Below are 16,757 nucleotides of genomic sequence, written 5' to 3' on the forward strand. Positions count from 1 at the left end.
GTACATAACAGAAAGTGTTTCATTCTGCAGAAATTGTGTAAATGTTTAATGTAACAAATATTTTTTTTTATAACACCGCAATTGTTATCATTTGTATAATATTACAGCTCATCTTCGTTGGTCAAAGGCACAATCTTTACCCGGACGTGACTTTTGTGCATGGAAAAGTGAAACGTAAATGTAGGGCTACTTGTCCAAAGGACAAGTGCCTCAAAAATTTAATGTCAGGCCCTGAATGATCACGGTCACTAGATCTAAAGAAAACGTTGACTTTCACTCAGTGCTATTCAGTAAAAAAAAAAAGTGCACTGCTGTTCGTAGACTAGCTCCAGAGATCGTTGCTGCGTTGCTAAATGATAGCAACTCACCAGGACACTTCACCAACTCTCCACTCATTCTCCTCGGACCATCCATTTAATTGGCTTTGACGGCCATCAGGTCTCGGCAATTCCTCATTTGCCCTCTCATGTCTACTTGGTTCGAAATTATACGGCTGCGGGCCATCATACACATTAGTGGTTTTTGCCACGTCTTCTTCATCCCAGTCACCATAGTTCTAGTACTAGGCTGAGGCTTCTCTCCTCCACGACTCCCCAACGTGACGTCATCTCCGATTTGCGCTAATATGCTAATGCTAATTTATATAGACCATATGATTCACTCAACACAGATAAGATTAACACATTTATAACTTCTTTTTTGTAAGGGAAGAGTAGTTGCGGTTACGTTCTGGCGCCCTTCACTTGCACGGTCCCGCGACGTATGTTTGGTCGAATGAAGTTGCGGCAACGTAAGGGCAACGTAACTGTTAACTGAGTGAGAACTATCATCACCAGCTGCATCACGGGCACTGCACTATTTATAATTTCAGACATCTGTGTGTGTCACCGACATCATCCCTGGCACTGTGCACCATCTATAGTTCAAGAAATTTGTATTTGTGTGTTTCACTGACATCTTCACCGCATCATGGACACTATGCCCTAGTCTGTGAAACAACGCGAATAAGGATGCTGCTCACTGTCCGTGTTTTGACAGACCTGTTGTAGCTTGCTAGCAACTAGTTTTGTCATGAGGCCGGTTCATTTCGCTAGCTGGATAGCAATCTGAAAGTGACGTGTTCTCAGTGCGATGCGCATGTGTTAGAACTAGACCGAGCATTGACAGATTAGAGCAGCTCACACGCGTCCTCTAAGATTAGCTAGCTCGCTGCCTTTATGCATGGATAACTTTAGCAATCTGTTTAGCAAACTGTTTATTATAAAGTAAATTACCTATCAAGCATAATTTCGGTCATGATTTAAAAGTAAATGCTGCCAAATTGGGCTATCTTGCTATACGTTGGGCTATCCGCTAGCTAGCTGACCGGTCGTCCTTAGTTTAAAGGAAATTACATAATGTGCTATACATGCAGCCATCTAGTTAGCTAGCTAGTTGGTACTGAGCTAGTGGAGCAGTTTTTACTTTAATGTTGCAAGTGAAATATGGCCAGCTTAACGCCCGTTAATGCATTTCATAAGGCACATGGCAGCGACAATTTATAAACTAGCAAGCGTTGACTCCAAGTGGCATGAAAAATGTAATGGCTAAAGTAATTTTTTTAATCGGAATTTAGATTTTCACTTACGATTGGCAATTTCAGCCCCCATTTTGTACTTGGTGACGACCAAGTCATCAGCGATGGTCTGTTCTTGCGGATCGTCATCCCCAGACATATTTTCAGTGGTGCTTTCGTGCTCTATATAACTTTCTCCTTGTTGTCAACCACCTCCACCAAGCTTCTCCTGCTCTTCGCTACTCTCCAGTGACAATGAAAGCCCAAAACACCCACTAACTTCTTCCTGCTACGTCCTCACGCAGAGCACGTATGGGTAACGTTACTGCCATAGATCAAAGTGTATAGCCAGAGAATGGCTGTTTATCAATCCGAAGAACGCTGAGAACGCAAGTACATTCTTTTGAAGAACGTTCTTGCAAGCGTCCTTGCGAGAATGGTCTTGCAAGTCCGCAAGGACTTCTGGGAAATCAGAAGCGTTCTCGCTGGTCAAGTCACCATCCAATGTATCCTTGATAAAAGGGGCGGATCAGGAACATTTCCGGGTATTTTTGGCGTTCTTGGTGACTTGTGTTCTTTGGATTGGAACTGTACTTGGGCAATGAAAGATGACGTCAAACGAGTTCGCAAGAACACAAGAACGGAAAAAAATGTGGATTGATAAACAGCCAATGTCTAATATGGGGACTGCCACTCTCGGGAAACTTCCGGGTTCTGAACTGGTTGCAGTTCCACTCTGGTTCCATTTGAGGGGATCACCAGTGAGTGCAGAATGAATGGAGGTCTATGGAGATATACCCCTATGTCGGAGAAATTTAGAATGTAAGGTTATATTCTGAAAATACTGGTGCTAGCATTCCTTTGTCAGTAGAGAGCCCTCTCACCACATGACCTATAGATGACACTAGGCTTACGTAAACAAACTGACCTAGGTTGACCATTAGCATACTAGAGGTGCAATAAATGTGTTAATCTTATCCGTGTTGAGTGAATCATATGGTCAAGCCTAGGGTCAGAAAACTCTAAGTTTCCACGTGCACGCGCACTCTGTCTCTGGGATCGATCATATTCACAGCTGATACTGTATGCTGAGGAGGGGACTTCTCACCAATAAAAGGTCTTACCTGAAGACTGGGGAGCTAGACAAACTTTGTATTGCGATCAGACTGTGTCTCCTTGCTGGCAAGCATTAAACTGCAAATGTAGCAAATGAAGCAGACAGAAGACAAATTGATGTTGTTGATATGTTGCCTTGGAGATGTAGTGACGTCACCAGTGCAAGTGCAGCTGATTGCTCTGACAACATGGCGTCTGCTCCAGATTCGACCTGTTTGATTTGTGATCTTCCCACGTATTGTTGTAGTATATAAGAAACCAAATGTTTACTTCTCGACAGCAAACGCTTTGTCGCCTCGATTTGTTAAAACGATTTGTTTGTAACAAATCTCGGTTTACAAAGGCGTTTGCAGACCTGTCAAGGAGTAAACATTTGCTGTATATAGCTACATTATATTACACATGTATATAAAAAGGCCCCTGCTCACAGCCAGAGGTCCCTCCTATCAGAATTCAACTTCTATTTCCCTCTCAGTAAACTACTTGCCACACAACAGTTTTGTGTTTACAATCCTATCCATTTTATAAATCCTGCTTCCCACAGCCTAGTAAGTATCTTCTAACTTGCAATATACAGTGCTTGGTTTTAGTACTGATAAGCCGAGCCTGGACCTTCCCTTTGTGAATGGCTTGTGAAAAACATCTAATAAACGATGACATTTTGATTGGTTCCATCACATTTATTTTAACCCTTGTGTTATCTTCGGGTCATTCTGACCCATCAGTCATTGTGACCCACCGTCGTATTACGACAACTTTACCGCATACAAAAACAAAGTGAGTAATTTTCTTTTAACCGTTGGGCTGTCTCAGACCCCCCACATTGCGAAGGTTAAAAGAAAATGCTATTTATTTGTTTTTGTATTGGGTACAATTGGGTAAACACAACAATGGTTCGTTGTGAACCTTTGGGTCATGTGACCCGAAGGCAGCACAAGGGTTAAATAAGAGTTTTAACAAGTTTGAAGCTTGATCATGAAAACAGATCAGGGATGTTTACAGTAGGCAGCACAGACATATTACTCTCAGTTGGATTTGAGCACAACACTTGTCATGGAAATTTTGGAATACAGTTATAATGTGTGTGTTTCATATATGAGGAATGTGTTTTAACGGAAGTCTAAAGTTGATTAACCCTTGTGTTATCTTCGGGTCATTCTGACCCATCAGTCATTGTGACCCACCGTCGTATTGCGACAAATTTACCGCATACAAAGACAAAGTGAAGCATTTTCTTTTAACAGCTAGGCTGTCTCAGACCCCCCACATTGCGATGGTTAAAAGAAAATTATTTTAATTTGTTTTTGTATTGGGTAAAATTGGGTAAACACAACGATGGTTCGTTATGAACCTTTGGGTCATGTGACCCGAAGGCAGCACGAGTCCTATTCCCCTTCTAACTTTTACATGTTTGCAACTAGTTTCAAAAGCTAGAGCTAAAATAGAGCTGTGTTCATCTATGTTTAATACAACTTAATGCCCCATTATTTTCACCTTGTATGCATTGCAGTAGGCTACTGTGTATGAGTTCTCTTTATCTCGCACGCTACCTCACCAATTTAACAATCCTAAAAACCAACTGCAACTTGAATCAACTATTTAATGATGTAGCAATTCAGTATTTCTTTTTAACTTACTGGGGGAGTAGGATTTTGGCAACACTGTTTATCATACCTGCCGAACATCAGACCTAACATTCACAACGCAGTGCCAATTCTTTGTTCTTAAAGAGCTGTTTGCCCAACATGAACTCAGTTTCCTCGCCGTGGCCAAGAGGAAATGTACTTTTCTTGGCACGTAACAGCCAAGCCCTCTGCCGTTAAGAGTAATATAGAGAGCTATTAACCAGCAATTAGAGATGACTATGAGTATCAAAATAATTAACACAAAACAATGATGTAGTTCTTAGCTAGTCAGAGCCATAGATATATATAAAGGCTAGATGTCTCGTCCGCGTTGCCGGCCAACGGAGTCGAACGTCCGCACATGGCGGCCATCTTGCTACAGTCAACTCGCTCACCCATAACATTGTGTTGGTGCTACATGTACTTTTTAAATAACCATAACTTGCTCAATTTTCAACCGATTTTTAAACGGTTGGGTTTGTTATCAACGTCAGAGATGTAGTTATGCCTCTGTGTACTTCTATTCTATAAAAAAAAAAAAAAAAAATCATAAGTAAAAATCACCCTAACCCTCATATTCTGCACATTATTCTACTACTGACTGACCAATTTGTCCAACCTTTGGTTTGGTGATAATGTTGATTATTGATTAACCCATAGCCAATAAATCAATAAAAACACACATTTTCCAGTATTTCATCAATATCTTTGTAAAAAATGACCACAGAATCTTCAAACTTGTTTAACATTTTTCTACTACTATCTGAACAAGTTGTCCAAGCTTTGGTTTGGTGATAAAGTTGATTATTGATTAATCCATAGCCAATAAGTCAATAAAAACACCAATATTTCTGTATTTCCTCAATATCTTTGTAAAAAATTAACATAGAAACTTTAAACTTGTTGCACATTCTTCTAATACTAGCAAACCAAGTTGTCCAAGCTTTGGTTTGGTGATAAAGGTGATTATTGATTAATCCATAGCCAATAAATCAATAAAAATACCAATATTTCTGTTTCCTCAATATCTTTGTCAAAATTGAACATAGAAACGTCAAACTTGTTGCACATTCTTCTAATACTGGCAGACCAAGTTGTCCAAGCTTTGGTTTGGTGATCAAGTTGATTATTGATTAATCCATAGCCAATAAATCAATAAAACACCAATATTTCAGTATTTCCTCAATATCTTTGTCAAAAATGAACATAGAAACTTCAAACTTGTTGCACATTCTTTTAATACTAGCAGATCAAGTTGTCCAAGCTTTGGTTTGGTGATAAAGTTGATTATTGATTAACCCATAGCCAACAAACACACATTTTCCAGTATTTCATCAATATCTTTGTCAAAAATGAATATTGCCTCTCCTCTGCAATCACACACCTGATCAGTATCTGGTAATCTTCAGTCGCCTTACTTTAGGAAAGACCTGACATCCAGTGCCCTCCCGGATCGTTAAGTCATATTTATAGGTTTTGTAACCTGCCTGTTTGCTTGCCTGTTGTCCTTACCTTTCTCTTCCACCCCACATGCCCACCTTTGACAGGCAGATAAATTACTCTGGAACTTACAAGCCATGAAATTAAAGCTTGCTCCAGCCAGTTAACTTCGATCAGCCAGATTGGAGCCCGAGCTCCACCACTACCAGCCACCCCTGTCCCATCTCATTCTTTCCTTATTGTTATCTAATGAATCTTTTGAGACTAACCAACTGTCTCCAATCTGCTTTTGGGTTCCTAGTTCCTACCAGAATTGTTATATTTAGTACAACATACAACTTACATTTGTCACCTTTTCAATTGCAGAGACAGCATTTCCACTCTGGAGATTGTTTAGCAACAGTGAAGTCCCTTTTTGTCATACCAAGACAATCACAATGAAACCACCTCATGCACACTGAACATGATATGTGCGGATTTAAAATAAAAGCATGACGGTGACACGACCTATAATGGAAACATAACTCTATAACCTCTTACTAACTATTGCTTTAATTACAATGTTTAATCATCGTAGGAACTTTAAGAATGTCAAAGTTCACAATTTCAATTAAGAAATTGTCTAAATACCAATAAATACTAACCCATTTTGTCACAGGGCCAGTTCCTGTGAGGGAATGACACCCACACAAAGAACAATTATGTTCTCTCTGGAAAACTGTAAGAAAGCAAATATTATTGTATATATAGTGTTATCACTAATATTATTGCAGGGGTCAGATAATTTAATGCAACTTAATAATGGATTCTTCTTTGTAAATTACCTGATTTTTCCAAAAGTTTTTCAGAAAACTTTTCTTTTCAGTGCCATTACCTTTTTTGATGTGTCTATTGTAATTTGTAATGGCAAGGTTGGGAAGCTGGTGATCATCTGTCTTCCCATTCTTTATATTCATATAAAAAAATAGGCCATTCGATAAACAAAAAATAACAAGCAATGTTAACAAAGGTAAACCAGCCATTTTGTCCAAGGATGTTTTTGTGTGTGCTATAATTGATATTTGCTTACCTCCATGACAATTACACCACAGCTACATCCATCTTGTTGTAGGGAGTGAGGGATTGTTGCTCCCTTCCACTTGATGCCGACCCAGTCAGCCTTGCCATGTTTGTTAAGGCGTATTTTAAAGTACTCCCTGTCGAATGATTTAATTACTTTTTTTTTTATCCAAGCATAATTCACTTGTGGTTATGAATGTTATGGTTTTGTTTAATATTTTGGGCGTAATTTATAAATGTTCTGATTCTCCAAAGGAACCCGGTCCTGGATACTGACCCTATCCAAGTCATGTAATTATTATAATCGTATGGTGGCTACTTGTCGGAGAAATTTAGAATGGAACATTATATTCTGAAAATACTGGTGCTAGCATTCCTTTGTCAGTAGAGAACCCTCTCCCCACATGATCTACAGATGACACTAGACTTACGTAAACAAACTGACCTAGGTTGACCATTATCATACTAGAGGTGCAATAAACCTTATCTGTGTTGAGTGAATCATATGGTCAAGCCTACACTGTAAAAAATAACCGTTTTTTTTACCATGAAATGCACTGTATTTTTTACAGATATTTCCTCTTTTTCCATAAAACAATGATATGCCTGCGGATTTACCAATATTTGATGTCAAATAAATGTTACACCCTTAAAATCACAGACATTTTACCTTAATTTAAGATAACATGAATATGATGTTTATTTAATGACAATTCATTGTAATTGTACAGATTCAAATGTAATTTTACATTAAATGGGAGGTAATATTTAACAGATTTTTTCAGGTTAATAATAATGAAGAAATGCATGTGAAATTACAGATATCGTTGGTCATTGGGTTTTCTTTAAAATTGTGATTTTATGTTTTTTAAACTAATTAGTAGTATTTGTACAGACACAAAAGTAATTTATTATTGGGAATAAACAGCAGAAAGGATGCACCCATGCTTCCCCTGGCAATCTGGATTACCTGCCAATCCCCTGGATCCGATCATAACAGATCAGTGATGGAAGAGGTGAGGATGGACTCAATGATGGCTGTGTAGAATGCACCATAGTTGTCTTTGGCAAGTTTAATTTCTAAAGCTGCCGCATGAAGTAAATCCTCTGTTGTGCTTTCTTGGTGAGGGAGCTGATGTTTAGTTCCCACTTGAGGTCCTGGGAGAGGATAGTGCCCAGGAAGCGGAAGGACTCCACAGGGTTTACTGGGGCTGTATTCTTAGTAGTCCACAACCATCTCCACTGTCTTAAGAGCATTAGCTCTTGGTTGTTCTGGCTAGGTCACCAGGTTATCTTAACTACTGATAGTGGTAGGTTATCTTGCTAACACATATCCAAAAATGCACAGTGTCCAAAACACTAAGAACATTATTCTAGTTTTCTAATACTTTACCATTGTGTTGGCCGGTAGGATTTGTAACGCAAATAGGCCTAATGTCAGTTTTCTGGTCATTTCCACAAAATTATGCATAAAGTAACTCTGCGATTGGGGCCACTATAAAATGCATTCTGAGTAAAACCTTTCACTTTGGCACCAACCTTTTAGTCCAGCATATGATCTGGACAAGTCATGGGATAAAGCCCCAGTTTATAAAAAATTAACTTATTTGTTGCACAAATTTACCCTGCAGAAATGTATGATATGACTTGTGCTTGGTTTGGAAAGATGTTAAAGAATATATTGTGCTTATTAAAGTTATGCATTGTGCTTATTAAAGTTATGAACTTAGAAGTGTGCTCAGGCTCAAACATTGGGTCTCACACTGGGTGTGGGAAGCAGGCTGTTCTTTGTGTCTCTATCTCTTCATTTTCAGAAACAACCTTGAAACCGGGTGGAGACGGCACCCGAGCAGGTGGGACGCGTAGGCAAGAACAACTCCCTGATGCACGAGAGAACAAGCTCAACCCTTTTTTGATACTTGTTTTTCAATTGCACTGTATAAATATATGCTGGGGAGGGACAGATAGCCAGTTGGACTTCGTGAACCAGCCCAAACTCTGTTGCGGGTAGGGAAACTTAGACAACCCCAGAGTTCTGTACTTGTTGATTTCCAACTGCTGCATTAAAGCTGATATTATCGGACCTCTGCGACTCCAGACCACTCTTTCTAGAACACAGATTTGTGTCATTGGATACCATCATTACATATTGGAATAGACACATAGAATAAGAATCCTTCAAATGGTGACCCCGACGCTGAAAAGAGGGAGTCCAGAGGGTTCCGGCCCGACCGACAGATCGGGAGAGAGACCCATACACCGGTACGAGGAGGCAGACGTAATCGTCAGAGGCCTCAACATAAAAAAAGGTAAGCAGACACCTGTTAATTCAAAGTACTGCTATTCGGAACTGAGAACCAAATTTAGACGATTACTATGTTTCATCGTACCTAGTCAAACCAACAGTGGTGGGAAATCAACCGTTTTGGTGTTTTGTCCTTGTCTATGGGGAGGTTCGAGTCCTTTCCAGGGGTTAGAGTCCCTAAACTCGTTGTCCTTGTCTAAGGGGAGGTTCGAGTCCTTTCCAGGGGTTAGAGTCCCTAAACTCGTTGTCCTTGTCTAAGGGGAGGTTCGAGTCCTTTCCAGGGGTTAGAGTCCCTAAACTCGTTGTCCTTGTCTAAGGGGAGGTTCGAGTCCTTTCCAGGGGTTAGAGTCCCTAAACTCGTTGTCCTTGTCTAAGGGGAGGTTCGAGTCCTTTCCAGGGGTTAGAGTCCCTAAACTCGTTGTCCTTGTCTAAGGGGAGGTTCGAGTCCTTTCCAGGGGTTATAGTCCCTAAACTCGTCGTCTTTGTCTTTTTCACTGTCTATTTGTGTGGAGTCAGATTGAGTTTAATAAAAATAGAGAGGAGTGTGGTGTGTCTTTTCTTTGTCCTCTCCGGTACAAGAGGGTTACAGAATTGAATTGATGTGAAAAAGTAATATTTGTGTGGAGTCGGGTTGAGTTGAACGGTATTTTAAACATATCTGTGAAAAAGTAATATTTGTGTGGAGTCGGGTTGAGCTGAACGGTATTTTAAACAGATCTGTCGTTCTTTAAAAAATAAAATAAAAAATAAAAAGATCCACTAGGTGTCCTCCAAGGACCATAATTGCCTTCGGTGCAAAGTCTAACAAGTTTTTAAATTGTGAAATCACTCACTTTTATCAATCTCGTGCTTTTTTCTTTGACCAAGAAGTTACAGAAATCCCGAGTTGGAGAAAGGTGGGGGCTAAAAGAGTCCTGTTACTTGAGATCTTACAAAGGTGATCCCAGAGGGTATAGTTCTGCATAATTATGTGAGTATTAATGCTGATAGATGTGTTAGTTTAGATGAATCCCAAGTTTGGTGGTTAACAAATGCGTGATCAACATTTGTTATAATTCCTATAGCCAAACAGGGAGGGGGTTTTTTTTTTGAAGCCTTTCCGACCAGAACTTGGATTTATAGGCGGAAAATCTGTGATGTGTGAGGGTATTCAGTAAAAATGCAGAAATTGAACCCCTGGTTTATAAATTGGTTCTAATACAATTGGAAGAGTTATACTAGAGCAAACCAGCTGTGTTGGTCAAAGAATGGTTTGAGGAAATGTATGTGAAAAATTATGAGGAAGCAATTGGAAAGGTATATGGGATAACATTTTAAGTCAAAATAGTAAAATCTAGGGTTTTTAAGAGTTTTGATAAAGGTATTAGATGTAATTTGGTTAAAAATGAGAAAGAGAAAATAACTAAATGTACTTTTATTTGGAGTTTAATTGTAATTTGGTTTTAAGTTTTATTTGAGAGTTTTATCAAAGCCTGGCATACTGTTTGGGATAAACAGTTAGGCTGTGATAATGTTGTATTATAAAGAGGGTTATTATAACATTCAGTTCTGAAATAATTTGGGAAGACTCATCAAGTCTGATAAATTGTGGTTATGATGGTTTGAGCTAATTGGCTCGTTTTGAACTGCAGAAAAACGAGTTATGAAGTTCTACCTATCTGACCTTTATAGAAAATATATTTGGGAAAAATGTTTGGTTAATAGCTACATTAAGAACATTATTTGGTCTATATTTCATTTAAGAAGCATACGGATTCTGGTTTGGCATAATGAAAATTGCTTTTATCATATCTTTGATAAAAAGAGGTGTGATTTGGTAAAATAGAGAATCTAAAACAATATTGGTCTTAAACTTAACTGTTTTAAAAGACAGAAAAGGTTTTTTGGAGTGAAATAAATTAGACTAACAGTTGATTTTCTAAAGAAGGGAACAAAGAAACAGATTGTCATTTCTAGGCATGACTAATAGGAGTTGAATATGGGGGCTCGTTTTTTAGATGCTGTTACATGTGTTTGCTCAACAATAAGAAAACTGAAGGGAAAATACTGCCTGGTAATTATAGATACAGTATGTTTACTATGTGAACTGAAGTCTTTCCCAGTCCTATACCAGGTGCATAACACCATTTGAATTGATTTATTGGAGATCATATGTAATACCACAACTTAAACCTTTCACATAGCATGATGAAGAGGCGAATCAAATGGTTAACCAATTTTATTTAAAAAATGCTAACTAGAAAAGAGATGTCTTCTGCTACATTCTGTTCCAGGTGAAGCAGTAAACCAAAGAGTGGAGGAGTCAAACGAGGAGATTGGGTATTGATTAAAGTTATCAATGAAAGGAGGGATCTTATGAGAACTTTAAAATATCCTGTCTAATTTCTGGTTTTTCTATTTGTTTCGAATTTAGTTTATTTTATTGCAATTCTAAAAGCTTGGCTAAAGTTGTATGTATGTGGTGAAGGGGGCCTGTGAGCATGTCCAGGTCTGCCGTGGATACATGGATGTCGAATGTCCACTCTGGAGTGACGGTGGGTTTTCCCCTATAACATCATTAGGGTTTTCCCACTGTGTCCAGTGTGTCCACACCACTTGGCTATAACGCTGCATAGTCTCATCATTATTGTATGTCAACATTGTGTAATCGGTAATGGGATATTTTTTGAATTTGGGTTTGTTGTCACACCCTATAAGGGTGTGAAAGGAGGGATTTATTTGAACTTTAAAAATATCCACTTTAAATCCTGAAATGGGTTCTTGATTTCAATATCTGTGTTTAATCATTGGTGTTCGACTGTTCGCATCTCATTTGACTCAGTTACTGCTTGATCATGGGAGATAAGGTGATGCTGGGACTGTAACTCTTTTCTGCTTCAGGACGAGTCAGACCGGCGGGTCTGACTACCTAACCCCTGTTCTAAGGCCCCATTCCCCTGGAGACCCTGTCCCCCCCCCTTCTCACTGGATGATCTACCCCTTCCCCTTGGAGACCCTGCCCCACCTGACCCACCTGCCCCAATACGTCATCAGGTGTTCGGGGAAGCCTGTTGTACATTTATGGACAGGACCATTCAAGGTCATCGAGAGAACCTTGCACGCCCTAAGGGTGCTGGGGAAATGAAGTACGTGGTACCACTGCAGCATGTGTTGTGCTGCTCCAGAATCCAGTCGTACGTTGCAGGAGTTGGTGGAGAAGGGCCAGTGAACCGTTTGCTATTGCTACGAATGTGAGAGTCCAGAAAAGAGGGTTACGACTAGGCCAAGAGTGATACTGCTTGACCACACTAGAATTGTACTGGACTAAGAAGGTTTCCGCTATTTTACTTAAGAGTGTGCTATATCAACATGATTGTTGCTGTATCCCATGTATCAGGTCCCTGTGTAACAGGATCATTGTCTCGGCTGAGGAGAACCCGACGAAGGGGTTCCAAATGCCGTTGCTGGGGCTGGCTGACCAGGACGAGGAGGTGGTGGTTGGTCCGGGCTATGTTGATTGATCTCTGGTGTTTTCAGAGATCAAAAGAGGGATTAAAGAATATATTGTGCTTATTAAAGTTATGCATTGTGCTTATTAAAGTTATGAACTTAGAAGTGTGCTCAGGCTCAAACATTGGGTCTCACACTGGGTGTGGGAAGCAGGCTGTTCTTTGTGTCTCTATCTCTTCATTTTCAGAAACAACCTTGAAACCGGGTGGAGATGGCACCCGAGCAGGTGGGACGCGTAGGCAAGAACAACTCCCTGATGCACGAGAGAACAAGCTCAACCCTTTTTTGATACTTGTTTTTCAATTGCACTGTATAAATATATGCTGGGGAGGGACAGATAGCCAGTTGGACTTCGAGAACCAGCCCAAACTCTGTTGCGGGTAGGGAAACTTAGACAACCCCAGAGCTCTGTACTTGTTGATTTCCAACTGCTGCATTAAAGCTGATATTATCGGACCTCTGCGACTCCAGACCACTCTTTCTAGAACACAGATTTGTGTCATTGGATACCATCATTACATATTGGAATAGACACATAGAATAAGAATCCTTCAATGTAAATTTTTTCGAACATATAGGGGTACAAATGCAATAAGAAAGATGTCAGTGTGTGACCCATGGTGTGACCAAATTTATGTTGGGGTATGGGATGACTACTGCCTCAGGGCTGTCAAGGAATTTCCTAGGAGATTAGAAACAGTAAGTCTATTGTTATTAATGCTAGTAAACAGAAAACTCTGTGAAATCAACAATGAACTGTCCAATATAATAATTGGACAGTAAATTGGACAGTAAAAATATTTATCTCGGAGACAACATTGAATGTTGATTTTTGAATGAGGAAGGTTCACACATGCGCAGTGGTTGTAGCGGTAGCACTTTGCTTCTCCCAACTGTCACTGCCGCACCTGGCGCGAAAACCGGAGAAGAATGGAGGTTTAAGCTGCTCCAGAAGTTATAGGATTCAGGAATTATACTGACTGAAGAAGAGACAAAGAGATTCAGAGGTAACGTTAATGTTAAGCTGATATAGAGCGTTATATGTTTTTCACAACCTTTTTTTGTCAAAACGGAATGGACTTTTACCAAACTGAAGGCAAATTGCTAGCTGACGTTAGCATTAGCTATTTAGAGTGACTATTAGCTAGCTCAGGGGTTATAGAGCTCAGCTAGCGTTAGCTATCTAATGTCAGTTAATTAAATCTGCCATTTGCAATCCTAAAATTCGGTTAACGTTATGACCTGCATGACTAATGTGTGGCTTTGTAGACCATCTCTACTATAACGTTATGTTGATTTTATTTTTTTCCTCTTACCTCAGTATAATGTTAGCTGCTAGCTAGCTAGGTCGGTAGGAAATATTTTATGAAAAACGAAGGCACTTGTTCAATGTTAGTGTTGTACATAGTTGATAAAAGCATGTTAATTCATTAGATAATTAATTGTGGAGCTGGCAAAGTGCCGCTGTACAGAGAACTGTCTAAATAGGAGTGTTTTGTTGAGTAATGTTGAGTTAGGGGAATTGTGTAGGCTAACGTAAGTTTGGTTAAGTGAAGCCCTCGTGTGTTTTTCTGTTGCTGCAGATTTACATTTTCTCACACTCTACATTGTCACCTGGAGTCAGCTCTGTAACCGTGGCCCCAAGTTTTTGTGGTGAGTATTACATGAAATTGCAATTGCCATTATTGTTGTGTGGACTGTTTATGTCAAGACCGTTGATGGAGGTTCTTTCTGTCACAGACATTCACTTGCATGTATTTCAAAACACAAAACCTACGGCGATGAAAAACAATCTGATCTCGGTAATCATGAGTTTTAGCAACGTTTTAACATGGGAGTGAACTAGTGTTGCACAGTAAACCTGTACTAAAAAGAGACACTTACTTTGCTTCAGTGTTCCTGTGCATACATGGGAGACTCTGACAGAACGCTATCTCTGTAGCATTCCATCCAGTCCAGAACCCGGGGTCCTGAAGTCTCGACTTTTACGATACTCAAACGATGCAATGTTAATATACCTCTCTGATCTAACGAGTCTGACTAGCTGTCGTGACCTCTCAGGTGGAATTTGGCTACGATGGAGAGATGGTTGTTCTGCTAAGTTCTCCTGTCTCTGCACAGGAACTGCAGTGATCGTTAAGGAGCCTAATGACGAATCATGGTCAGAATTATGTTGTCCCATGCTACACCCCTTCACCAAGTTTCATACAAATCGGGCTGGTAGTTTTTTCTTAATCCTGTTCACACACAAACAAACCGACATTCAAACACTCACACGGGAGAAATTGCTTGCATGATACTTGTGTTTTTCTGTTGCTGCAGATTTACATTTTCTCACACTACATTGTCACCTGGAGTCAGCTCTGTAACCGTGGGCCCAAGTTTTTGTGGTGAGTACTACATGAAATTGCAATTGCCATTATTGTTGTGTGGACTGTTTATGTCAAGACCGTTGATGGAGGTTCTTTCTGTCACAGACATTCACTTGCATGTATTTCAAAACACAAAACCTACGGCGATGAAAAACAATCTGATCTCGGTAATCATGAGTTTTAGCAACGTTTTAACATGGGAGTGAACTAGTGTTGCACAGTAAACCTGTACTAAAAAGAGACACTTACATTGCTTCAGTGTTCCTGTGCATACATGGGAGACTCTGACAGAACGCCATCTCTGTAGGATTCCATCCAGTCCAGACCCGGGGTCCTGAAGTCTCGACTTTTACGATACTCAAACGATGCGATGTTAATATACCTCTCTGATCTAACGAGTCTGGCTAACTGTCGTGACCTCTCAGGTGGGCTATGGCTGCGATGGAGAGGTGGAGAGATGGTTGTTCTGCTCGGTTCTCCTGTCTCTGCACAGGAACTGCAGCTCTTTTGCACTGATCGTTAAGGAGCCTAATGACGAATCATGGTCAGAATTATGTTGTCCCATGCTACACCCCTTCACCAAGTTTCATACAAATCGGGCTGGTAGTTTTTCGTAATCCTGTTCACACACATACAGACCGACATTCAAACACAGAAGGAAGACTGCCAATGGAAACTAGCCTTTTGGATATAATTGGGTGCATTTACATTTTAATGTTCATGAATGTACACTGTCCCTCTTGATCAAATAAATTGAATTTAAAAAATTGAAGAGAAAACATTACCTTTCATCCTGCAGCGGCTTTGCCTGGGTCGGAGGTCATAAACAGTGGGGCATCGGATCTATTTACGTTTTTTTTTTTTACTATTTTCGGATATGGTTTGTCCTTAATGGAAGGTAGAAATTATTAACCGGTTGTTTTCAAGCCAAGTGAAAAGATGCTGAAAATGTCATTAAAGAATTGTATCTTTTCTTTTGACCAGGAAATGGCTGAGACCGATTTCCTCAGTGCCATGGAGAGAACGACAGTGGGGATCTATGTTGTGAAAGACACTGCCAGCAGTGAACCCTCTGATGTCAGGATAGTCCTCGAAGGTGTGATGGTGCTTCAAGATCTTGAGAATGTAGCACTTGCTTCTGCAATGTTGTTTGGGCTCTTATGCCTTGAACATGCAGCACCCTACAAAGTTCCGCTACACCTTTGAGGCATTTCAAAAGATCATCATGGAGCCTCAGCATCAGACACTTAATAATATGAGCCTGTTAGCTGCAAAAACAGAACTTTTAGTGACACTAACTGACCATGCACAGTTGCCCTATATAACGTTGCAGCCCGGTTCACAGCAATCTTGCTCAATGCTGGACCAATTTTCATGAATTAACCACTAGATAGCCTAAATTTATATTGATTGGCTGTAAATGTAGCTGTTTTTTAAGTATGCTTGTTTTTCCACTGTCCAATTAACATTTTTATATCTATAATTTCTTTAAATTGACTGATTAATACTGTAAATGTGCTGACATTCCTTTTTGATTAAAAGTACATATTCAGTATTTATACATTGTTGTTTTTTTTTAGTTGGCACAACCACAATTCTACAGGGAATCACTGTTGGTACACAGGGCATTTTCATAAATTAACTACTAGAAAGCCTACATTTACATTGATTGGCCGTAAATGTAGCTATCTTTATGTACTAAGCTTGTTTTTCCACTGTCCAATGAACATTTTTATATCTATAAATTCTTTAAATTGACTGAGTAATACCGTAAATTTACAGACATTTGTCTTGGG

General features: G+C 39.7%; 1 protein-coding gene and 1 long non-coding RNA gene across 2 annotated transcripts in view; one reads left to right on the forward strand and one right to left on the reverse strand.

The window, feature by feature from the left end:
- LOC134018338 (proliferation-associated protein 2G4-like) overlaps positions 1–1,930 on the reverse strand; it is a 42,950-nt gene extending 41,020 nt beyond the window's left edge. The window contains exon 1 of the mRNA XM_062458235.1: positions 1,628–1,930. Coding sequence (XP_062314219.1) covers positions 1,628–1,715 — 88 coding nt within the window. The 5' untranslated portion in view covers positions 1,716–1,930. The remainder of the gene's footprint in view (positions 1–1,627) is intronic.
- An 11,579-nt stretch (positions 1,931–13,509) lies between these two features.
- LOC134018192 (uncharacterized) lies at positions 13,510–16,140 on the forward strand. The gene is made up of 4 exons (XR_009929885.1): positions 13,510–13,596; positions 14,173–14,242; positions 14,912–14,979; positions 15,946–16,140. It is a non-coding gene; the product is annotated as an uncharacterized LOC134018192 (long non-coding RNA).
- Positions 16,141–16,757: the final 617 nt, after the last annotated feature.

This window comes from Osmerus eperlanus, chromosome 4, assembly GCF_963692335.1.
Source record: "Osmerus eperlanus chromosome 4, fOsmEpe2.1, whole genome shotgun sequence".
Classification (NCBI taxonomy): domain Eukaryota; kingdom Metazoa; phylum Chordata; class Actinopteri; order Osmeriformes; family Osmeridae; genus Osmerus; species Osmerus eperlanus.